Source organism: Brassica napus, chromosome C1 (genome assembly GCF_020379485.1).
Source record: "Brassica napus cultivar Da-Ae chromosome C1, Da-Ae, whole genome shotgun sequence".
Classification (NCBI taxonomy): domain Eukaryota; kingdom Viridiplantae; phylum Streptophyta; class Magnoliopsida; order Brassicales; family Brassicaceae; genus Brassica; species Brassica napus.
This window is the reverse complement of record NC_063444.1, coordinates 36,296,925-36,322,479: the sequence shown is the minus strand read 5'-3', so window position 1 is coordinate 36,322,479 and position 25,555 is coordinate 36,296,925. Positions and strand designations below refer to the sequence as shown.

General features: G+C 34.8%; 4 protein-coding genes across 4 annotated transcripts; 3 read left to right on the top strand and 1 right to left on the bottom strand.

The window, feature by feature from the left end:
- Nucleotides 1–1,753: 1,753 nt before the first annotated feature.
- LOC111211159 (putative FBD-associated F-box protein At5g56430) lies at nt 1,754–2,903 on the bottom strand. Its single transcript, XM_048743896.1, has 3 exons — nt 2,886–2,903; nt 2,363–2,659; nt 1,754–2,143 (listed from the first exon to the last, which is right to left on the bottom strand). Exons 1-3 carry the CDS (start codon nt 2,901–2,903, stop codon nt 1,754–1,756), a joined length of 705 nt encoding a protein of 234 aa, XP_048599853.1.
- A 938-nt stretch (nt 2,904–3,841) lies between these two features.
- LOC125579972 lies at nt 3,842–5,967 on the top strand. Its single transcript, XM_048743895.1, has 10 exons — nt 3,842–3,988; nt 4,070–4,353; nt 4,427–4,522; nt 4,694–4,719; nt 4,791–4,875; nt 4,960–5,077; nt 5,171–5,320; nt 5,472–5,561; nt 5,630–5,840; nt 5,936–5,967. Exons 1-10 carry the CDS (start codon nt 3,842–3,844, stop codon nt 5,965–5,967), a joined length of 1,239 nt encoding a protein of 412 aa, XP_048599852.1.
- Nucleotides 5,968–8,733: 2,766 nt separating this feature from the next.
- On the top strand, nt 8,734–10,332 carry LOC125579971. Its single transcript, XM_048743894.1, has one exon. It carries the CDS (start codon nt 8,734–8,736, stop codon nt 10,330–10,332), a length of 1,599 nt encoding a protein of 532 aa, XP_048599851.1.
- A 7,486-nt stretch (nt 10,333–17,818) lies between these two features.
- Nucleotides 17,819–18,676, top strand: LOC111211157 (protein OXIDATIVE STRESS 3 LIKE 2-like). The gene is made up of 2 exons (XM_022712073.2): nt 17,819–18,181; nt 18,272–18,676. Exons 1-2 carry the CDS (start codon nt 18,036–18,038, stop codon nt 18,519–18,521), a joined length of 396 nt encoding a protein of 131 aa, XP_022567794.2. The 5' UTR covers nt 17,819–18,035; the 3' UTR covers nt 18,522–18,676.
- The last annotated feature ends 6,879 nt before the right edge of the window (nt 18,677–25,555 follow it).

Sequence of the window (25,555 nt, the reverse complement as noted above, 5' to 3'; positions counted from 1 at the left end):
TTCTCTTTCTAGCACATTCTCTCTCTAAAGCTCTGATGTCTGCGGCTCTTGGAACTAGGTTTGATGGACCCCTGCTCCTCAAGTTCATACACCTGTAAATTAAAGGGAGGTGAAGAAAGAAAATCAGTAACTAAAGAAAATAAAAATGACTTAGTCTCAAGCAAATGACTAATCTCAATGTTCAAATCTACTTAGAATTTGGCAACGGCGCCAATTTGATGTTAGGAGTTTTCAAGGCTCCTAAGACAAATGTTGTAGTATAAATGATTGTCGAACCAATTCCAAGGGATTTCAAGCACTGAGAATGCAAGTATTTACTTAATCTAAGTGCAACCGATGATTTTAAAGGTTTTCTAAACTAATGATTATTACTAATGCAATTTCAGAATAATAAAAACGGTAAATGAGTTGACTTTCTTAACTAAGGAAATGAGAACTCATGGGCATAGGAATTAGACCTTGGGTGTTCAAGTTTCAAACTAAGGATGGCAAACGAACAATCAAACTATCAACCTTAAGCTTAGACACGATTCTAAACAAACTCTATGTCTAGATGAATGTTCATTTACTAACACATTTCAAACAACAAATGTCTTCGGTTGAATAATATGGACGCAATCATTACTAACAGGTCTAAGGCTATCTTAGCATTTCTAACAACAAATGTCTTTGGCAAAATATGCTAAAAGCTTAGAAGAGTTGTTTCAGACATTTCATCGAACACCTTTTGGGTGGGAAATGCCTAAAGATCAACTTTTGAGAAGCTAACTCTGAAGATGCATTATGATTACTCTACTAGCAAGGTTTTGGAATGATCTACTCTAAAACATCCTAGCTCTAACCTAATCACCCTTAATCTTCCTAACCCATGAATTTAAATGGTGATTACTCACTACTCTTCATGATTCCTCTTAAACCCATTTTGGATTTCAGATTAATCATACAGAGGGATACACAACGAATTGGAAAACACAGAATTGCAATAACTAGATGAACAAAGATGATTCAAGAGATGAACTTTCCAAAGGTTTTTCTTAGAACAAAAGATAATTTGTCTGGTGGCTGCCAAAAAGTACTTAAAACATAGGTTTTCAGAAGTAAAAACGTGCATAATGAAATGACCAAAAGGCCCTTGAATAGAAATGAATTCGAGCAATCAGAAGGCGCGCAGTGACCTCCAGTAGTCGCTCCGAGAGGTCGCTCCAGGCTTCGGGAGCGACCTGGAGGGGTCGCTGCGAGACGTCGCTTTGGGTCGCTCTTCGCGAGCGACCTCGCTGTGTCGCTCCGGTCACGTCGCTCCGGGTGATGGAGACGCGAGCGACCTCGCTGTGTCGCTCCGGTCACGTCGCTCCAGGTGATGGAGACGCGAGCGACCTCGCTTTGTCGCTCTGGTCAAGTCGCTCTGAAAGGGTGTCACAGCGACTTCACGGTGTCACTCCGGTGAGGTCGCTCCCATGCACTGCTTGTCCAATGATCACCTTTATCACCTCTTTTGAGCTCCAAATGCACCCAAATGTCTCCAAGAACTCCATGTGGTATTCCAATACCATTTAAGGACTCATGTATGCAAAATGCAACCTAAACATGGCTAAATTCTAGTCTATATGATCAAAATGCACATGGGTGAATGGATAAGACAATGAGAATATGCAAGATATCAATACCGAACCTGTATACACGATATAAGCAAAATGGAAACAATGTATTAATAGTTAAAAAAACTAGCTAATGAATATAGATCTTACATCACCAGCTAAGCATACTTTAAGATGCATGACGAAGGTAAAATACTGCAGAACATTGGCATGGTAGGAAATAGATTGAAATTCGCGTCGAAAAGTTTGGGAAGAATACCAATCAAATCAAGTTGGCCAAAATAGTCAACAATCCTCAACCGCTTCAAAGACTGGGAACGTATCACGAACAAATGATCATCAGGCGGGTTCTCTTGGATCGTATTCCCAACGGAAAAATTCTTCAGGGAAGGCAAGTCAACGGTGAAAGTCACCACATTTTGTTGGTGACAAATCTCCACAACTAACTCTTGGAGAACGGGGCAATTCGATATAAGCCTACAGAAAGATTCGCCATCTGAGTAAACAACGGATAAAAGGTGCAGCTTCACGAGGGAGTGGAAGCTAAACTAATAAGAAGGAATATCCAAAAGAATCACCCTATAGAACTCCAAAGTCTCGAGCGTTTTGCATCTAAACAACCTACTCGGCAACATAACAAGACCGTGATCGTGATAAAAAATTATTTTCAAGTCGCGCACGAAGCGATCAAATGCGATTCTAACCCATAGACCGATCTGGGAAGGGCTGCATTACAAGACGATGTTGAGGTGAAAGAATTTTAGAACCGCTGCCTTGTGTAATAGCAAAGTTCCAGACACAAACTGCGACAGAGATCTTATGGCGTGATTTTCATTACCCTCTTCGTCTTCATCGTTATCTTCCTCTGAGAAATCATCGAAGATAACTCTTGGCACCAATGTCCAAAGAGACAGCCATCCTTTTGACAAAATGCTCATAGCCACATCATCTTTGGTGCGGACAAAGGAGAGTATCTTGATGAGTATATCATCTGGAAACTGACTTAACCTATCCATAAGAACTCTCTCAAAGCTTGTTTCTTTTGCCCTTTCAACTTTCACTTGCTAGAATTAAGCAGAGAAATACCTTTAACAACTTCAAAAAAGCAGAGTCCACACTCGGTTACTAGTTCGCCCTTTGAAAAGAACACTAAATTCTAAATGTATCCTATTAAAAGTGAAGTACAAATGGGAATTCACCCTCACTTCTTCTCATTATTTACAACAGACTGCCACTGGTTTTAATTAAAGAGCTTTTACTTATTTATCCATCTACCATTTCACGCTAAACCTCATTAACCAAGCCCATTTCGTTTTTTTCTACTTTTTAATGGGCTACGTTATGTAGATATACGGACTTGCATGGAAAAAAATTAGTCCTGTTTAATGTTTTTAACGTATCCCATTAAAAAGTTCTTTATTTGTACTTCACATGAGCAATTTGACTCATAATCATACCACAGATCATATTTTCCGGTATTCTATCTAACCATATTTAACCAGCTATAATATCTAACCATAAAATTTGACTCATAATCATATTTCACATAAGCACAAACTTATAACAACTGTTTTCTAAAGATATTTTTAAAAGGACATTGTAACAAGTAGTTTCTAAAAATATTCCTATACCGAACTTTGTTTATTACATAATATATTCCGATGAAAAACCAGTTGGTTTGGCAAATTCACATTAGAGTAGAAAGTATTCGGTTTTCTTATTTATTAAATAATTACATTATAGATCAATATTACTTGAGAACTTTTTTTTTACAAAAATAAGATCAAGATTTTCGAATATCTTCCTTCCACATGTCATTAAAACAATATATCCGAAGATATCAATTCAAAATCTTAACAAATCAACTAACTATCCTTTAAATCTTAAAATATCTTAAATGCTTAACATAACAATCCTCTACATTTAAGGTCTCACATTTATAATAATGAAAATAAATACTTGCTAATCACGATAATATAGGTCCAATTGATTACAACCAATTTTAAATATCAAAATTTTAACCTCCCTAATTACGTGATTACGTGATCAAAAGTGTAACCACAAAAATCTTTGAAAAAATATTTGAATATTAAGTATATCTTATCTTGAACGACTTGCTCATCAAGTTTTATAATAATTAGTTTAGATTTACCTATCATCAATATATCACCTATATATCTATATATATCCTTCATTCTACTTTCAATAACAACATTCATTTTGCGATCTAAACCAAAACACATAAAATGGCAAACAACGCAAGTCTCAAGCCTGTCAAAGACTTGAAACCATTTAAGACTAAATGGCGATCTCAAGTGAAAGTGCTACATTCATGGCTGCAAAACACTGGTTCTGGTGGGGAGACTCTTCAAATGGTTCTGACCGATGAACAAGTAAGTTTCAAAACGCAATCAATCATTACTTTAGAGTTCCTTAATATGCATAACTTACATTATGTTGTGATTCTTTTGTAGGGTGAGAAGATTAGTGCTACGTGCAAAAGGAATCACATTTTGAGTGTCCAGCGAAAACTACCCCAGGGAAAATGGTGTGTTCTCACAACATTTTCCGTTTCGCAAGCATCGGGCCAATATCGGCCAACAAGCCATCCATACAAGATAACGATCAGTGACGAAACTGTGATAACAAATTCTGACCTAATTCAAGATAGCATCTTCCTGTCTCTTGCCAGATACGAAGACATCATTGATGGGAACTTAAAGACCAACTTCCTTATTGGTAATACCTCTTTGTCAATGTTTCCGATATTTAGTTTCACTTTCTGGTTTTGAATGTTCTTTTGTATACTAATGTGTTTTTTCATCTTACAGATGTTATGGGAAAATCGTAAGCCTTGAACCAGTTCAAACCGTCCAAGTTAAAGGACAGGACCGGAAAAAAGTTCAATTTCGTTTAGTTGATGCAAAGTAAGTTTTTTTATATTTTTTTTCCGGCTAGCGTACACGACTTTCTGATTTACTTGTGCTAATAGTGTGGTTTTTTAGTGGTAAGGACCTTGCATGTTGTTTATGGGGAAAATATGTAGAGCAATTGGAGGCTTATGTTGAATGTGAACAACCACTGATCTGTTTGATCAGGTTCGCCAAAATCAGTTTTTACAAAGGTATGTTTTTAAATGCATTTTCATATTATTGTATTCTTTTTATGTGCCTAATTCTATCTGGGTGTTAATAGGTGAGGTGAAAATCACAAATGCTTTTGATGCATCCATTGTTTATCTTGATCCAACTATGGAGGAAGCATTACAGTTCAAGGAGAAGTAAGTTTTGATAGACTTATTTTTTTTTTTGTTATATCTTGGTAATTTCCTTAGACAGTAAATATTTCCTACATATATGTATAGGCTGGTGGAAGACGAGCTTCCTCTTGCTGTTATTGAGAAGAAAAATGGTAAGAAAGAAATTGTTTTACAAGAAGATGACTGGAACAAGCTTGAGATCAAGATGATTTTGGAACTCTTTGTTTAAAATCAGGTTATATTCCTATAGAAGAGTTTTTATTTAGTAAAGTGCTACTAATCTTATTGTAATATAAACGTGATCATATATTCCTAGGTGGAGAACTGCAAAATCATTTGTTCAACTGAAGCTGTTGACACTGATTGGGCATGGTTCTACTTTGGGCATAAAGGTTGCAAACATCGTGCCATAAAACTTGCATCAAACCATGACAACAACCAACTTTGGCGTTGTGAGAAATGCCAAGTTAAAATCACAGAAGTGATACCTGTGTAAGAGCATATTTTCAAGTCTTTAGTTCTTTATTCGATTTTTCAATATATTTTCACACCACTCTAAATTAATTTCGTGAACTTTAATAGGTTCAAGCTTCATTTGATTGTGAGGGATGACACAGAAACATGTAAGTTTGATGTTGCTGAACACTGTTGCTAAGATCATTGTTGGACATGAAGCTGTTGATCTGTGGGATGGCTCCTATGATGAGGTATGTTTGGTTTCTGCTCTTAAGCATTTGATTTAATATGCGCAAATCCTAATTTTACATGTTTACAGATTGAAGATCCAGAGCTCCTACCAGAACCTATCAGAGCTTTAGAAGGAAAATCTTTTTGTTTTGGCATTTCTGTGAACTCTGACAATGCGATGGATGGGGCAGGAACATTTAAAGTTCTTGAGGTCTGGTCTGGAGATCACATTCTTAAAGTGGAATCTCAATCTGAGCCAACCTCAATGACTGGCACATCATCTTCTACCCTGTCTTCTGGTGATTTGAGTTTGTTATCTAGATTATACATACATTGTAATAAATTAAAGTTTCGCATATTATAGTTTTGCTAACTGTATAGTGTTGTATATTAGGTGCTCATGCTGGAAGAAAACAGCCAGAATGATTCAGAATAATGCAAAACACCTTTTGCAAAACGCAGAGAGGAAGATGCTGATCTCCCAGCTTGGTTGTGTACTTTAAGAAATTGATAAGTACATAACTCATTAGAAAAAAAACTCATTAGAAATGTGTCTTCTAATGAGAAAAAACTCATTAGAAACAAGTACTTATTTCCTGACCTGGAATAGTATCAGTGACTAGGTATTTTTTTCTGAAAGAGTTGTCATCTACTTATTTTGTGATTTAAATATATATTCATCAGTAATTTTGTCAACTTCTTTTCGAATACAGGTTTCAGAGCTTTACAAACAAGACATGCATATTTTCTGTTTCTCGAGTCATCATCAAAACTAAGCACTCTTTCTACTTATTTTCGGGTTTTGCAGAACAATAAACAAACAGTTTCAATTGTTTTTTATTATTCAATAATTATGATTTAGTTGGTGATAACACAATCATCTAAACAACATACAATTTATGAATCGTGAGATCAAGTTAAAAGAAAACAAATAACCATAACTATTGACCTAGCACAATAAAAATATTATGTGTCCTACATTAATTAAATGTTATGATCATCCTATATGTTAACGTGTCTAAGAAAATAAGCTTCATCAGCAATTTACTAACCTTGTGGTGTTTGAACTGATCTGTTGTCCTCTTCTTTGCTCAGTTCGAGAATCAAAAACCTGATTTCTGTTACATGCACACCATATATTATGTTTAAGTAAATAAAAAATTATCACCTTCTATGTATATTTTACTAATTGTTTTGAACAACTGCAATCTACTAAAGTTAACAAAACAAACTTCACCAATCTTAACCTTTTTATAATAACATTAAGCAATCTAACTCTTATTATCAATACAAGTTTCTATAATACATATTTCAATGTATAAGTTACTCACAGGGAATTTCAAATATGATGAAAAGAGTATTTATCTTCTTTTTTATCATGTTAGCTTCTTCCCCTTTCTTTTTATGGATCTGCTCTTATCTCTCTCCTGAACTCGATTAAAACTGAACGATGATCAACCCATCACCACTGACGCATGAGGCGCTTCTTCCATTTATGTATCCATGTTTACTTTTTCTTCTTCTATGTATTGATTTAATGGACAATCAAGCAAACAGTTAACCTATTCTAAACAAAAAAACGTTTTGCTAATATCAAACAGAGTATACACGAAGATGTTAAACAGAAAATACAGAGTAATTGGTACCTTGCTTGTGTCTATTAATCCGTTCATTACATCTTCTAAATCCAGATGATAATCGAAAATCGTCTGAAGTGATCCCTGGAATTCGCCGAATACCTCATCCGACCCTAGATTCTTCTTTCAATTCTCGAGGTATGTTTTTTTCATCGCATAACAGTTTTTTTTCCTGCGTAAAGTTCTTAATAATGTTTTTTGGGCCTTTGTTAATTTTCCAGGGGAATTTGGGCTAGGAAATCTATTTTATGTTTAAAGATTTATCACCAGCATTTACAAAGCCCATTTATAAATAATATAAATTACTTTTTTTTGTCAACAATATAAATTGCTTTCAATATATAAATTATTTACTCTATATTATTAAAAAAAGCATATTTTAAAAAACTATAATTCAAATTTTCTAATATACATAAAATCTGTCCAACTATATTTCATTCAATAACTAAATATGGTTAATAATTAATATGAACTTACTCACTTCTGCATATTTAACAAAATAATCCAGTGGATGAGTGAAAAAAACATATCAAATATTTTTTTTATTGAATATAAAATTAACAAAAAAACACTTAGAAACTATATGATTAACAAACATTATTCCAATAATTTAGATATAAATAACTAATCTAATTCATCATTAAAACATTTTAGATCACCATATAATATATATAATATCTCGATTACATAAATGATAACAAATATCATAAAATATCAAACCGAAACGAACACCCGCGCGGGCGCGCGGGTCAAGGTGTAGTTTATTTTTAAGGAGCTAACCCCCTTATGTTTTTAATTATTATTTTTTTAATGAAAATAGTATATTGTCGGGTTTGTATTTGCTATTTTCAAAATCACCGCCTATATAACTTTAACAGCATTTATTGCTATTTTCAAAATCACGGCATATAGTCCATGTTCAAAGCTACCTTATAATGAAGTTTTTTTTACAACAATAATTAAACTAAGTAACTAATCTAACCGGTTCAGAGAGCCAATCCGGTGGTGTGGAATCGACATAAAGCATAGATGAAGGAGAATTTCTACACTACGTGCAAGCTTGTCCGCTAAAGTATTTTGCGCTCTTGGAATATGTCTGATTCAGAAATAAGAAAAGAAAATCTTACTGCGTCTGAACTCTTCCATGTATATAGAGAAAGCTGACCATTCTTTTGGTGTTGACACCATCTTTAGGTGTCGACACCACCAAGAAGTTTATCTAAACTACTAAAACAAAAGTACAAACAAAAGTATAAATTAATCATTCTTAATATTTACAGTCTCATGCCACCGACAATAACAATGCTCTCATCTTTTATGGGCTCTCCACCGAAAATCTCCTATTTCCTTTTTTAAATCTTCCCTCGGTTGAGTGGACTCTTTTTACCGGCAAGTCAGCCACGGTTCCTCTCGTTCCTTTTAAGGAAATTTTCTAAATTTTGTCTCTCTAAATTTTTGAATTTCCTTTTCCACTTTGTTTCTTTCCTTACGACAAAGATCCTCTTTCCTTTTATCCCTACTCGTATTTTTTCTTTCTCAAGTCTTTCCTTTTCTGATGGATTCTCAAAAGAGAGTAGCAGAATTTTGTGTTATTATAGGGAAGTTCGCAACAATCACGCTAGATCTGTTGCCACAAAAGTCTCTGCTCAGCCTCTCCCTCACCGTTGTGAAGCTCCAGAATTCTCAGCAAATGGCAGACATGTTGCATAAGGCTATTCAATCTATGTCGCTGGAAGAGGAAGCTCCACTGGTTCTCCCAGACAGTCCTCGTTTCCGTGTTTTTGACGAGAACGCTTGCAGTTTGCTTGGTCGTCTGTTGAACCCTGAGTGTCAATCGATGGCTAGAATGATCGAGTACATGCCAACGGCATGGAGGGTTTATGATAGGGTTCGCGGTATCGCTCTGTCTCGTGACCGTTTTCAGTTTGTGTTTCAGCGTGAAGAGGACCTTCAGACTGTGTTGAATGATAGACCATGGTCTTACACCCACTGGGCGATGGTCATCGATCGTTGGACGGCCAATCCTCCTGATGACTTTCTTCAACACATGGAGCTGTGGATCCGTATCCGTCATATTCCAGTGAATCTCTTTACTACCAACACTATGTATGCGCTGGCTAAAGAGGTGGGCAAGGTTAAAGAGATAGCTTATGATCCCAAGGTGTCTCATACCAAAGATTACATCAGAGCCAAAATCCTTTTCAATGTCGATAACCCAGCTAAGGCTTTCAGGAGACTGGAGGTCTCTAAGGATGCTACGGTTACCATTGAATTTGAATATGAAAAGATCCATAAGCGGTGTTTCCATTGTCTCCGTCTTACTCATGAGAAACTTCGGTGCCCTTTGTTGCGGAAAGGTGCCCAAAAGGGCAATCCTATGCCACATACTTCACGCATCGTCAATGAAGCTCCTGTGGCCACAAAACTCCTCGAAGGTCCTCCGGGTTTTCCTCAGTTATTTCCAGAATTATCTAAGGAGGACAGGAAGATGGCTTTGCTCTACATCTCTCATTCAGACGAGACAGAAAGAAAAGCTCGGATCCTGCGTGTGCAGCAAGGCATCGAAGAGAACAGAACAGAGTCCTCTATCCGCTTGACAAAAATAACTAAGGAACTTGACAAAGGGAAGGGGCATGTCTTCTCTTACCAAGATCCTACTCCAGACAAGTTTCATAGTTCGGGGTCTACTCAGATTTCTCATCCGAAGCTTTCCCTACGAGATAAGGAGGAGGATGATACTGAATCTTCGACATCGCATTTCTCTGCCAACTCTGAACCGGTTCTTCCTACGGGTTTTCGGCTTGGCCCTTCTTCGGGAGGGCGAGTCTCCGGGATCCAGGGGATGAGCAAGGCGGCAAGGAGACGTCCTTCTTCATGGAAAAGGAAAGCTTTTTCAAAGTCCAGTGTTCCCGCCATTGTTTCTCCTCCTGCTCTCATCTCCAAAGATGGCAATGCAAAGCGCAAACCCTCTTCTCTGGCTCTTCCAGAAAACAAATCCCACAAAGTTTCATACTCTACGGTGGCTTCCGTATTGAAGCCGCTGCTTCCCCAATCAGCATTTTCTCTTGGAACTGTCAAGGTGCTGGTAGCAAGGAGACAGTTCAGCAAATCCGGGCTTTTCGTAGGAAATTTTTCCCGGATTTTATGTTCTTAATGGAGACTAAGCAGAAGTTTGATTTTATGTTGGGTTTGAAGAAGGCTATGGGTTATGATCATTTAATTACAGTAGAGCCAAAGGAATTGAGTGGGGGTTTAGCTTTGTTGTGGAAAGATAGCTATCAAGTGGATGTTATTTCGAGTGATAAAAGAATTATCGATCTGAAAGTCAAGTTGGGTTCGATCTCTTTCTTTTTAACCTGCGTTTACGGTGATCCCGTCTAAGCTAAGTGTCGTGAGGTGTGGGATCATCTGGTCTCGCTGGGGATAAGTAGAGATGAGGCGTGGATACTAGCTGGAGATTTTAATGAATTGTTATCGAATGATGAAAAAAGTGGTGGAGCCATTCGAAGTGATTCAAGTTTCTGGGATTTCAGAAATATGGTTCATGATTGTAAGCTGTGGGAGATAAGGTACACTGGTAATTGTCTCTCATGGGGAGGTAAGCGTGAGGATGTTTGGGTGCAATGTCGATTGGATAGAAGCTTCGGTAATTGTGAATGGTTCTCCTTATTTCCTAAGGTTAACATGGAGTATCTGGAAATGTGGGCCAGCGATCACCGACCGATCAGAATTAGTTTCGCTCTGGAAAATGATACCTCGAGGAAGGGTCGTTTCTTCTTTGACAAACGTATGCTGTCCAGAGATGGGTTTGAAGATATAGTAAGACGGAGTTGGGAAGGGAAGTCAGGTGACCGTAGTAGCACAATGGAGCGCATTGGTCGGTGTCGGAGGAAAATTATGAGTTGGAAGAAGAATGCTGATCTGAATTCCAGGAACAAGATTGTTCATCTCAAGGCAGCCCTGGAAACAGAAGTTTCGAAAGTCAATCTATCTTTTGCTAATATGGGGAAGATTAAACAGGAGCTAGCTGAAGCTCTTAGAGAGGAGGAACTTTTTTGGAGGCAGAAATGCAGAGAAGAATGGCTACGTGCTGGTGATCGGAACACTAAGTATTTTCATAACTGTGTGAGGGGCAGAAGGATCCAGAACAGGATCTTGATGTTGCTAGATGAGGCCGGTCAAGAGCAATTCTCTGAAGGGGAGAAAGGAAACATTGCAGTGGAGTTTTTTAGAGAGCTCTTTATGAGCTCTAACCCAGCTGATCTCGAATCTTTGTTCTTGGGATTTCAAAGAAGAGTTACTGACTCTATGAACTCGCATCTCACAAGGCAGATCACTTCAGAGGAAATAAGGCTTGCGGCTTTCAGCGTCAAAGGAAGCAGCGCCCCTGGAGAAGATGGGCTAACAGGGCTATTTTATCAGCGCTTCTGGCACATTGTCGGTCTAGATCTTACTTCAGAGATTCAGGGTTTCTTCCGTTCTGCAGTGATGCCTTCTGGATGGAATCATACACAAATCAGTTTGCTGCCGAAAATCTTAAATCCTTCCAGGATGCAGGATATGAGGCCAATAAGCTTATGCTCGGTCCAGTACAAAATTATCTCAAAAATTCTCTGCAACAGATTGAAATCGATCCTGCCTGAGATAATTTCGGAAACCCAGGGTGCTTTTGTATCTGGTCGGCAGATCTCCGACAATATTATCATTGCCCACGAGATGGTCCACGGACTCCGTACAGTGGAGAAAGTCGCTGAAGGCTGGATGGCTATAAAGATGGACATGTCAAAAGCGTATGATAGAGTCGAGTGGAATTTTGTTGAGACTTTGTTAGAGCAAATGGGGTTCGATCATATATGGATTCGCTGGGTAATGGCTTGTATTAGCTCAGTCTCTTTCTAGGTTTTACTGAACGGGGAATCACATGGCTACATCAAACTGGAACGAGGTCTTCGCCAAGGAGACCCGTTATCTCCTTTTCTGTTTATTCTTTGCGCAGAAGCTTTGGTGAGCTGTCTCAATTCCTCAGAAGAAGCTGGTCGTATTCATGGTGTTCGTCTTACTGAGTCTTGTCCTTCGATACATCACCTTCTGTTTGCGGATGACAGTCTACTGCTTTGTAAAGCGAATTCAGGGGAAGCTGCGGAGATTTTGGCGTGTCTTAAGCTCTATGGTGATGCGTCGGGTCAAGTAGTCAATCATCTTAAATCCTCAGTTATCTTTGGCGCCAAGGTACCTGATGTGACTAAAGCTGAGGTGAAAGGAATTCTTGGGATTGATCAGGAAGGTGGAGAAGGTTCCTATCTGGGTCTTCCAGAGTGTTTCAGTGGTTCTAAGATTAGACTCTTAAGTTTCATTCGGGAGAAGCTGCAAGGTCGTCTTCGAGGTTGGTTTTCTAAGGCCCTCTCGCAAGGTGGAAAGGAGATTTTGTTGAAATCAGTGTGCTTAGCCCTTCCAGTGTACGCGATGTCCTGTTTCAAGCTTCCTAAGGACGTTTGTATGAAGCTTACCAGTGTAATGATTGAGTTTTGGTGGAGTAGCGGAAATAACAGAAAAAAGATTCCTTGGGTGGCGTGGCAGAAGCTATGTAAAGAGAAAGAACTGGGAGGGTTGGGTTTCAAAGATATTGAGAAGTTTAATCAGTCCTTACTAGCCAAACAGGCATGGAGAGTGTGGTCGGAGCCTAACTCGTTATTGTCTCGGTTGCTCAGACAACACTACTTTAGTCGTTCATCCTTCCTTGACTGTGGCGTGGGCGTGAGACCTTCTTTTGCTTGGCGTAGTATGCTTCATGGGAGAGATCTGATGAAACAAGGTTTGCTTCAAGAGATTGGCAATGGTGAAGAATCCAGAGTTTGGCTGGACAATTGGTTACTTCCTTCAGTTCCTCGTCCTCCCCGTTATCATCAGAATGCCATTGTTGATCTTACCTTGCGAGTATCGGATTTGATTGATGGTCAGACAGGGACTTGGGATCATAACCTAGTACGTCAACTTATTGATGAAGAAGACGTTAACTTGGTGTTAAATACGAAGATCAATCTCTCTCGTGCTGATAAGCTAATATGGGGTCTTTCTAAGAACGGTAAATATGATGTTAAGAGCGGGTATAAGCTTATTGATTCTCTGCTTGAACTTGATAACCAGCAAATCAATGCTCAGCCCCCTTTGGAGAGACAACTATGGAGTAACCTCTGGAAAACAAAAGCTCCTCCCAAGTTAAAGCATTTCTTATGGAGAGTGAATTCGGGGGCTCTAGCAGTTAAGTCTCGTCTTCAAACATGTGGTATCCAAGTGAATCCAGTCTGCTCTGTGTGTGGCCAAGGTTCTGAAACTATATGTCATGTTCTCTTTCACTGTAAAACTGCGAAAGAAGTATGGGACAAGTCAAGGTTTCCTCTGCCTCCTGCTGGCTGGTCTCAGAACTCTGTCTTCCTCAACCTGCATTATCTTATTAGGTGCAGTAAAAACACGGCAATTGGACCTTGTCTGCGCCTTTCCTTTCCATGGATCCTTTGGCACCTGTAGAAAGCAAGGAATGGCTTTTGCTATGAACGTGTGACCCCAGACCCTGCAATCATTCTCCGTAGAGCTATGGAGGATACGGCGGTGTGGCTTAATCTGCATGATAATCTCCCTACAGAAGAGTATTCGGCAATGTTCATGGGTTCTGTTCCAGAGAAATGGCAGAAGCCGCCAGCCTCTTTCTTGAAATGTAACGTGGGCTCCTCACTGGATGGAGGTTCTACAATAGCGGGAGCTGCTTGGGTGGTGCGAGATGCAAGAGGAGTTGTTTTACTTCACAGTAGAAGAGCCTTTGCTAATGTAAGCTCGCTGCATCAAGCCAACGTTATGGCTCTACATTGGGCAGCTAAAGCCATGAGTGATCTGAAACTTAAGAAAGTGGTTTTTGAATTCTCAGCTCTTGAGGTTAAAAAGGCAATGGACCATCCACTTCTCTGTTTTGGACATTTCCAGCCTGTCTCTCATGTCCTATCGGCGATCTATTCCATCAGAGATGCCAAGATCAGCTATGTCACAAGCTCGTGTAACCTCATTGCCAATTTAATTGCAGTAAGTGTGACAAGAGATCAAAAGTATCAATCGTACGTCGCTAGGAATGGTCCTGCATGGTTAGCTACCCAGATTGGCCAGGAAGCATCAGCATAAAGGGCTCTTTTACGTAGAGCTTACGCTTTCTTCGGGTCTCCTTATCTCTGGTTTTCTTTGCTCCTACTGGAGTGTTGTTTTTTTGGTTTTATCTATTTTGATTAGCTACATTGATCCTCCTCCCATCCTTTCATAGTGCTATGTTCTTTCAAAACTCTATAATGACAAAAAAAAACAATGCTCTTTCAATCGATCATTAAAGTCCTTTCCGTAATTTACCATCAGAATAAAAAGCCCATTCCATATATGATGATCTTAATAATTATTTGGTCAATCTTTAAACCATCATATTCCTTAAACAGACTCAATAATAAATTTGTTTACTCGGTTTAACATTCTGATTCGGCCATAATTTTCTTCATCTACATAAAAATTTAAAAGGTAATAATGATTAATTTCACCAGTTGTGTATATGTAATCAAACGAAATGTAAAAACATGAAATCTAAACCACACCGGATTCATTTGTGATTACATTATATTCTAATGTACTATAGAACTAACCATGTCAAATAATTAATTTGAATTCGTTTTTGTGTATAGTAATAGTATTTACATATAATTATTAACCAAACCAAGTCAAATGTTATATACTAACCAAACCAAACAATCGTTTGGGAAAATAAAAAATATACACACTGTCTTAATTAGCTCAACAAAAAAATCATTTTGTCTAACAAAATACTAACAAATTAACTTAAAATAAATCGTTAGATAGATATATGCGGAATGTTAGTAATTTATTCAATTGAAGATATATGAAATCTTAATCAGATCCACAAAATATTGCAAAGATTAAACACTTCACCTCTAACTTAGCTTAACAACACCCTAATTTTTGGCTATCACATAAAACAAAAAGATTTTGATCTTTAACATATAATCTACATTAACAATCATAATATTCATTTCCTATATACTATCACATAAATGGAAAATAAATTAGAATTCTTTTAAAGAAAGTATATATATTCTATTAAGTATAAAATAATAATTACCTATTCTAAGTATAAAATAATAATTACCTATTATAAGTGATTTTTTACAGATTTTCAATTCATTTATAATTAATTCTAACCATTTCATTGATAATATTTTCTAAATAAATCGACTTAATATATTACAAAAGTACAAAACAGAACTTACATATTTTTAATTGTTTTATTATATCTTTTACATTTTTTCTCACTCTTTTAACTACTTTATTAATTATATTTACTAGAATATTTTGACAAAATTTATTTTACATATTAATTGTAATAACTCGACATATTTGACTGAAATTTCTCTATTTGTGACAAGAATTTAAAATGGTTGATAAATATATTTTTATTTGTATGTATAATCAGATAGACATAGACTTTCGGGTACCTTTTCAGCTAGAGTTGTTTCTTTCGGGTATCAGATTTTTTAGGTTTTGAAATTTGGCTTCAGATATCAAAAAATTTCATCTAGGTTTCCAGCCGAGTCTTCCAAGTCCGATGGATTCGGTATTGATGTATAGAAATCTAAAAATATCTAAAAACTAATGTATCTGGAACAGGTTTGAATATTTGTACCAAAAGTAATCATATTAACCGATTCAGTTAGGATATTTTGAATTCAAACTAAAAATAATCAAATAACCAAAAGTAACCTTATTACCTAAACCTAAAAATATGTAAATATTTACATAATTAATTGTACAATGGCAAATATAATGTATATCACTATTCATGAAAAAATAAAATATTAATTTATAAAAACTAAAAATTAACACTGGCGTGCGGGTAACTCTCTAGTTGGTATTATTCGCGGATCCTAAAACCCGTTAACATACTTTCTATCACAAAATGATACATATTTCGTTAAATATTAATCATAAGAGAATAACAAATTAGCAATCAGATAAATAAATTTAAAACAGTGTTATCTTATCTCTTAACGTTACCACTATTTTAAAACAGTGTTAACTAAATTTAAAACAGTGTTAACATACTTTCTATCACAAAATGATACATATTTCGTTAAATATTAATCATAAGAGAATAACAAATTAGCAATCAGATAAATAAATTTAAAACAGTGTTATCTTATCTCTTACCGTTACCACTATTTCTGCTGGAATTATACCAAAAATGGCCAATACACAGTTAAATCGGGATATTGGGTAGCACGGACCCTAATGAGGAATGATGAAGATAAGGAGATCCTGGAACCGAGCATCACCAAACTCCAAGCCTTTGTTTGGAAGGTAAAAGCACCCCAGAAGATGTGTCACCTTATGTGGCAATTGATAACTGGACAAGTTGCTGTTATAAAGAATCTAGTACGACAAAACATGAGATGTGATAACTATTGTCCAAGGTGTGGAGAATCAGAAGAAACAGTAACTCATGCCATATTTGAATGCCCTCCAGCTCTGCAAGTGTGGTCCCTAGCATCAACACCATCTACTCCTGACATCTTTCCTCTAACAAGTATTTACGCCAACATGGATTATCTCTTCTGGAGGAAGAACAACATTGATGCACCAGAGCTTGACAGAGACCCTTATCCTTGGATAATCTGGTATATCTGGAAGGCCCGAAATGATAAACTGTTTAGAGGAATAGACAAAGACCCTATGGAACTAGTTAGATATGCTGAAAGTGAATGCCAGGCTTGGTTTAATGCCAATGAGATGATGCCGGATAACCCACGTGAGCTGCACAATGAGGAACTCCAAGCCATAAGCTTGGATAATATATGTATGGTGGATGGATCATGGACTTCCATGGCACAGTTTAGTGGCTGCGGATGGGTCTGGAAGGATAGTCTGGGACAGACACAGCTTATGGAAATGCGCAACTTAAGTAGGAGAGAGACTTCTTTGCATTCGGAAGTGGAGGCACTAAGGTGGGCAATGGAGAGCATGCTTCTACATTCTTCGTGTCAGAGCTTTGGAACAGATTGCAAAGACCTAATAGCAATGATACGAGAACCTCAAGCTTGGCCAAGTTTCGCGACTGAATTGGAGGCAATAAAGACGCTCCAGCTATGTTTTCCAGAATTCAAGATCTCTCACATCCCACGAGCACAAAATGGAATATCTGATTCGTTCGCTAAATCTGCTAGATCCTTTTATAGGAAGCTTTGTTACATTGGTTGTTCTATTCCGGTCTGGTTACCCAGACCATCTCAAGTTCTTTGAGTTATAGAATGGCCGTTCGTTGTCAAAAAAAAAAAAAAACGTTACCACTATTTTAATAGCACCGTAAATGGGTGGCATAACATTTAATGGGAAATGCATATAAGGAAGGAGTGAGCTGGCTCATGATAAGGGCTAACAATACATTTTTCTTTCAATTCTTATCTTCTTCTCCTTTGTAATAATAATCAAGATTTGATTTGTTATGTCAAAAAAAAAAAGATTTGATTAGTTATTTTTCTTTGTATTATTTCCTAATGTAAAACAAACGAACAAAGTTACACACACGGAAACGCTGGCTACAGGCTCGAGTATTATCCGAGAAACAGTAATAAAACAGCAGATAAGATAGCAAAGGAGGCTTTTTCTTTACAGAATCATGTCTCTAAACTATATTCTATTGTGCCAGTTTGGTTAATGAACGAAAAGTAGCAGTTGAGCCACAAAAAAAAAAAGTTACACACAGAAACAGAAACTCAAATATAAAGATCCCACTCTCTCTTCTATGAGAAAATACTGATTATGATGGATAAGTTTGGTTGGTCCTTCTCGTCTTCTTCTCCGATCGGCAAGAATAGTGATGACGAAGGAAGAGAAAATGAAGCTGAATCTCCTTACAAGGGTCCCCTTGATACGATGGAATCTCTCGAAGAAGTTTTACCCATCAGGTTTGATTTTTTATTTTTAAATTAAATATTCTGTCTGATTCTTGTTGTCTGGATATTGAATATCTCTAACTTGTGAATACAACAAAACAGGAGAGGGATATCCAAGTTCTACAATGGGAAGTCCAAGTCTTTCGCCAGCTTAAACAATACTGAATCCTTGTCGATTAAAGATTTAGGGAGGCCAGATAACCTTTACAGTCGCCATCGGAGAAATCTTCTCCGTCACCGGCTTTATAGTCAAGGTGGGATCTCGAAGAAACCGCTCAAGGGCAACTTCACGGTGGTCTCTTCCTGCGGCGATGATTCGTCTTCAGCCTCTCATTTAAAACATCAGCATTGACTGATACCACTGATAGAGTATCTAGCGGAAATGTTTTTTTGAGAATTAAAATTTTAAAATAAAAAAATGGCTGTTTTAATAAGAAGATGACACACACTGAGAGATACCTCAGTTTCTTTTTGGAGTCTCTTCGCAAATAAACGATTCTAAAGATTTGTCACTCTCTTTTCTCTTAATTTTTGATTATTTTAATTCTAATAACACACTGCCCATGAGCACTGGCTGTACCGCCCTTATTCTTTGCGTAATGAAAAAGTTGAAACTGTCTTTCATGAATCGGTGTGCTAACGGTTTCGATTTTTTACAAGGCATGCTACACAATCTGCATACTACTACTGTTTTGTATGGAAGTTTATTTTATTAACAAATTATAAAATGATATTCTTTTGTCCATAAATGAAGAATTATAAAGAAAAATTGTTTGAAATGTCATTAATAGAATATCATTTTAAAAAATACACTCAATCCAAAATACTCTAACATTTGGGTTTAGGATTTAGATAAATTACTTGAGATACTTTAATCGGGCTATCACTTTTCAAAACTACACGAATAAAAAATATTATAATATTTGAATTTAAGATTTAGTAACTATGGAGTTTAATATTTGAGGTTGTGGTATACATGCGGCATATAGTCAAACTAGGAAGTTTTCCTATTAACTAATTTAATGACTCGACTGGCAGTTTATACACAAATTAATATAATAATTTCGTGATTGATTAGTTATTTTTGTACCGATTAATAAATTAAAAAATAATTCAAACATTTAATTTGAAAATATAAATTTTGAAAATATAAATTTTACATATAAATTTTTTTCTTTTTTCACTTCTAAGCTAATGTGAAGATTTTATATATTTATAATTATGTTATTAGTTTAAATTTTCATTAATGGTGACATGTATGTTATTTTTATATTTTAAGAATCTTATCAGAAAAACAAAACTTCATAAATAAAAATTTGACATGTCATAATAAAAAGCAAGACACTGTTATGAATATATATATGTGCTCTTGAATCTTTATGGATTCGACAACTACTATGACTGCACCTTTGACTTTTGCAGAATAGCTCATTAGGAATAATTTGAGCATACGATCACCATATTTTCACATAAAAATATATTTATCTAACTTACCTGACTCTAGGCGTTCATGTTATAGAAGTTCATATTTACGCTAATGTGAAGATTTTATATATTTATAATTATGTTATTAGTTTAAATTTTCATTAATGGTGACATGTATGTTTATTTTATATTTTAAGAATCTTATCAGAAAAGTAAGACTTTTGACATATCATAATAAAATGTAAGACGTTGTTATGAATATATGTGCTCTTGAATCTTTGCGGATTCGACACCTACTATGACTACACCTTTGACTTTGCAGAATAGCTCATTAGGAATAATTTGAGAATACGAGCACCCTATTTTTCACATAAAATATATTTATCTAACTTACCTGACTCTAGCGTTGATATTATAGAAGTTCATCTCTGTGCATCTGCTATGACTGCACCTTTGACTTTGCATAATAGCTCATTAGGAATAATTTGAGCATACAAGCACCATATTTTCACATAAAAATATATTTATCTAACTTACCTGACTCTAGGCGTTGATATTATAGAAGTTCATCTATGTGAAGATTTTATATATTTATAATTATTTTATTGGTTTAAATTTTCATTAATGGTGACATGTATGTTATTTTTATATTTTAAGAATCTTATCAGAAAAATAAAACTTCATAAATAAAATTTTGACATGTCATAATAAAAATCAAGACATTGTTATGAATATATGTGCTCTTGAATCTTTGTGGATTCGACACCTACTATGACAACACCTTTGAGCTTTGACTTTGCGGAATAGCTCATTAGGAATATTTGAGCATACGAGCACCATATTTTCACATAAAAATATATTTATCTAACTTACCTAACTCTAGGCGTTTCTATTATAGAAGTTCATCTCTAAGCTAATGTGAAGATTTTATATATTTATAATTATTTTATTAGTTTAAATTTTTCATTAATGGTGACATGTATGTTATTTTTATATTTTAAGAATCTTATCAGAAAAATAAAACTTCATAAATAAAATTTTGACATGTTATAATAAAAATCAAGACATTGTTATGAATATATGTGCTCTTGGATCTTTGTGGATTCGACACCTACTATGACTGCACCTTTGACTTTGTGGAATAGCTCATTAGGAATATTTGAGCATACGATCACCATATTTTCACATAAAATATATTTATCTAACTTACCTGCCTCTAGGCGTTGTTCATCTCTAAGCTAATGTGAAGATTTTATATATTTATAATTATGTTATTAGTTTAAATTTTCACTAATGGTGACATGTATGTTATTTTTATAATTTAAGAATCTTATCAGAAAAGTAAAACTTCATAAATAAAATTTTGACATACCATAATAAAAAGTAAGACTTAAAAAGTAAGACTTTGTTATGAATATATGTGTTTTTGAATCTTTGCGGATTTGACACTTACTATTACTACACATTTGACTTTGCAGAATAGCTCATTAGGAATAATTTGACTATACAAACACCCATATTTTTTCACATAAAAATATATTTATCTAACTCACCTGACTCATCTAGGGGTTGATATTATAGAAGTTCATCTATGTGCAACCCATTCCCCCCCCCCCCCCCCCCCCCCCCCCCCCCCCCCCCCCCCCAATATCATCCTCGATAGAATAATTATCTTTCAATTCCCTCAGTCTCCACATAAGACACATAAGACATCAAAAGTACAAACTTCTTTGTGGCTTTACAATCTCCACAAAAAGACGTCGATAATAAATAAGTATGTCACTTTATTTTCCGAGTTTTGTTTTATGATTCTATCGACCTTTATTATGGTTTTATTTCAGTTATATTTTGGTTATTGAATGTTTGGTTATTGGAGCCATTATTTAAGGACTAATGAAGTGTTGGATTTGGATGATATGAGAATTTATTAAGAAATACGGTAGACAAGATGAAACGGGTGTTCCAATATCATGAAAGTATATATATATATATATATGAAAATCCTACCATACACGTAGCAAGTATCACACAACACTTCAAACTTCACCTTATTTTCTTCTTACATAACACTTTCGCTGCAAATACATCTCTAAGATGATCTTAAGATCTTGAAGCCCTGGTTTGAGTTTCAGCTCCAAACTCTCTTATAAATATGACAACTTTATCAATCTCGGGTACCACATTCTTCACTGTGTCATCAGACAAGAACTCATTGGCCCATGTACACCCCACCGTCTGTACCATCTCAACATTCCATCACAAACAGAGTACAAAACTGTAAAGCCCGTATTCTCCAAAATAAAATAATAAATAATAATCCTGAAATCTCCATTTATTATTTTTCATAAATCATCTCCAAACACCATAAATCCAATAAATACCCATAAGTCCTGAAAATATCAATAAAAGTATAAAAACTGCAAGTCTGGAAAAAAAACGTCCAAAAGCACCAATTCGAAAAAAAAATCACTCAGTTCATTCATCCGTTGAATTCTCTAATATCTTATTGCCGGTTTAACAATCAATAATAATAATAAACAAACAAGGAAGGAGCAGAAGAGACTAACAGGGAAGGAGAGCTGGGGAGGGATGAGAAATGGTGCATGGAGAAGAAGATGCCAAAGAAAGAAGGAAGAGATGATCATATGATAACGGCGTATCTACTCTCAACCCAATGAAAAAGGATAGGGTTTTGATTCATTTTAAATACACACACGCACAACTTGAAAAATGGGCTTTGGTTTAATAATAACTAGGTGACCGGCCCGCACCCTGTGCGGACATAAGAACATGATCGGTCTGCATCCTGTGTTCTCTCTCGGTCCGTACCTCACGAGAGGGAACACAGTAACGTCAGTATGAAGAGGCAGATATTGTGTGTATGTATAATTGCAACGTCACAAAATATTTTGTGTGTTTACGAAGATACTTTCATTCAAAAAATGGAATAAATAGTGTATAGTTTTAGAAGTAACAGATTTTATATTATCATTAATTAGAATTGTATTGTATATGTTTCGTAATTCTTTATTTTAGGTGAATAATATTATTTTTCCATAAATAATAAACAAACATTTATGTAGACATATTAAAAGAAAATATAATAAAAATCAAAATATTATCCATAAATAATATAAATTATGAAGTACATTTTTTGATAAAGAAAACAAATTCAATTAGAAACTTGCAAAAAATTAAATAAATTTTGTAAGCAATTTGACGGGTTAACATTATTTGATAGATTTTTAAATTTTTAAATTTTATTGAACATGAAATAATATTAAATTGACATATTGTCATCGGTCTCCTAACTCATCACAACCCATCTAGCAAATACAAAAAGTAAATAATTGCAACAGTTTATTCATTTTAAAATTTGTATTTGAAAAAAGTAGATTAAAATTACGTACCGTGACTACGAAATATTCTGAAAAACTTGTTTGTAGACAACATTCAATATTTTTGTCTGCGGCTTCCCTTCTTTACCAGTTATTAGGATTTTTTAATCCAGATCTCGACTTAACTCTTGAAAGTGAAAGTTTGCCTTGCATTTTGTAAGCTTTTGATAAATTATTTTAAAATTATGATAAATTTATTCTTTAAACAACGATAAATAATTTAAAAATAATATTAATAAACATTTTTGGATTTTGTAATATTTAAAATAGTTATTATATAATTATATTCGAACATAATTCATCAAGTAGAGTATAAAACTATTATAATTATCTTATATAAAATTTCGTTCATTGTATTTTATAGTTTATAAATATTAAAAGTAATAAATAAAACATTATTAATCTTTCTATAATACTTCCAAGGTAAAGTGGGTGGCAGAGTCGATGAAAGTGGGTGGCAGAGTCAATTCATCAAGTAGCATATAATACTTCCAAAGCAAAGTGGGTGGCGGAGTCGATGAAAGATGAGGAGCCTTTGCGTCTAAACACATTTTTCTTAGCACACAAGCAGCATCGTCGTAATACTTTAATAGTATGAGAGGAGAGATTTGTGAATAATACTTTAAAGAATGAAAAGAGAATGTTTGTATTTTAAGACCTAGGGTGTCTCATATATATATACAGTCGATTTATTTCTCATATTAATGACGCACAATATTTTGCACAATAAATAATGAAATCGTTTAAATAAAGATATTAAATGTGTATTGTCAAAAAATGATTTGCATATGATATGATTTTAACTTGTGCAAGTAATCCATATTAGAAGGGTAAGTTATTAAAAACAAACAACCTAAATAGAAACATTAAAATATTTTGTAAGCAATGTAATAAATATGATATCAACATGCGCAAGTTTACCGTTTGAATAATAAGGAAAGTTTTTAATATTTATCTTAATTCTAAATCTTGCTCAAGGGTAAACTAAATCGATAATATTTAATGATTTCAACTTGCGCAAGTAATCCATATTGTATTTGAAAAAAGTAGATTAAAATTACGTACCGTGACTACTGAATATTCTGAAAAATTTGTTTGTAGACAACATTCAATGTTTTTGTCTTCGGCTTCCCTTCTTTACCAGTTATTAGGATTTTTAATCCAGATCTCGACTTAACTCTTGAAAGTGCAACTTTGCCTTGCATTTTGTAAGCATTTTATAAATTATTTTAAAATTATGATAAATTTATTCTTTAAACAACTATAAATAATTTAAAAATAATATTAATAAGCATTTTTGGATTTTGTAATATTTAAAATAGTTATTATATAATTATATTCGAACACAGTTCATCAAGTAAAGGATAACACTATTATAATTATGTTATATAAAATTTCGTTCAATTTATTTTATAGGTTATAAATATTAAAAGTAATAAATAAAACATTATTAGTCTTTCAATAATTTCGAGAATAGTTTCCATAAATTGTTATTTGTAATATTCGTTAGATTATATGGCAAGTGATGTTAAACGTCAATAAGTTAAACAATTCTTCCATATTTGGAAAACATATATATATATATATATATATATATAAACAATGACAAGTTAAATGGTTGAGTATGTAAACACCTGTTTTCTACCAGCGTGAGTTAGAACACCGCTGTATTTAAGAATCATAAGAGCCTCTACAGGTCTTTATTCTTCGCCTTCACCATCCCACTTCAGCGGCTTCAGTTGAACCTTCCTGTATATCCCTGAGAAATTTCCTCCCTGCACCATTCCAAAAGGTTCTCTGCTGCGAGAAAATGATCTCATGAATTAAATAAAAAATGCATAATGCTAGCATACTTATAAGATAGTATATTCAACAAAAAAATATGATATATGATAGTATTACTAAATGATACTATGTAATATTTTCCCGGACAATATTCAACAAAGAGAGAGAAAGTACTAAAGAACCTCTTCAAGAACTGCTTTAACTTCGCGAAGCTTCTCAGCATGTTCAATCAAGGTTTTCTGGATCACTATCACTCTCACGACCTGGTCTACATATAAAAAAAGGAAGACCATATTGTCGTTACCAGTATTCAACACATGGAAAAGATAGACCAGACATGCTTTTTGGAGACAAGACACAAAGAGTTGAGTTCAGGGTTCTAAAGATGAGGAGCCTTTGCGTCTAAACATATTTTTCTTAGCACACAAGCAGCATTGTCGTAATACCTTAATAGTATGAGAGGAGAGATTTGTGAATAATACTTTAAAGAATGAAAAGAGAATATTTGTATTTTAAGACCTTGGGTATCTCCTATATATATACAGTCGATTTATTCTCATATTAATGATTTTAATATTTTGCACAATAAATAATAAAATCGTTTAAAGAAAGATATTAAATGTGTATTGTCAAAAAATTATTTGCATATGATATGATTTTAACTTGCGCAAGTAATCCATATTAGAAAGGTAAGTTATTAAAAACAAACAACCTAATTAGAAACATTAAAATATTTTGTAAGCAATATAATAAATATGATATCAACATGCACAAGTTT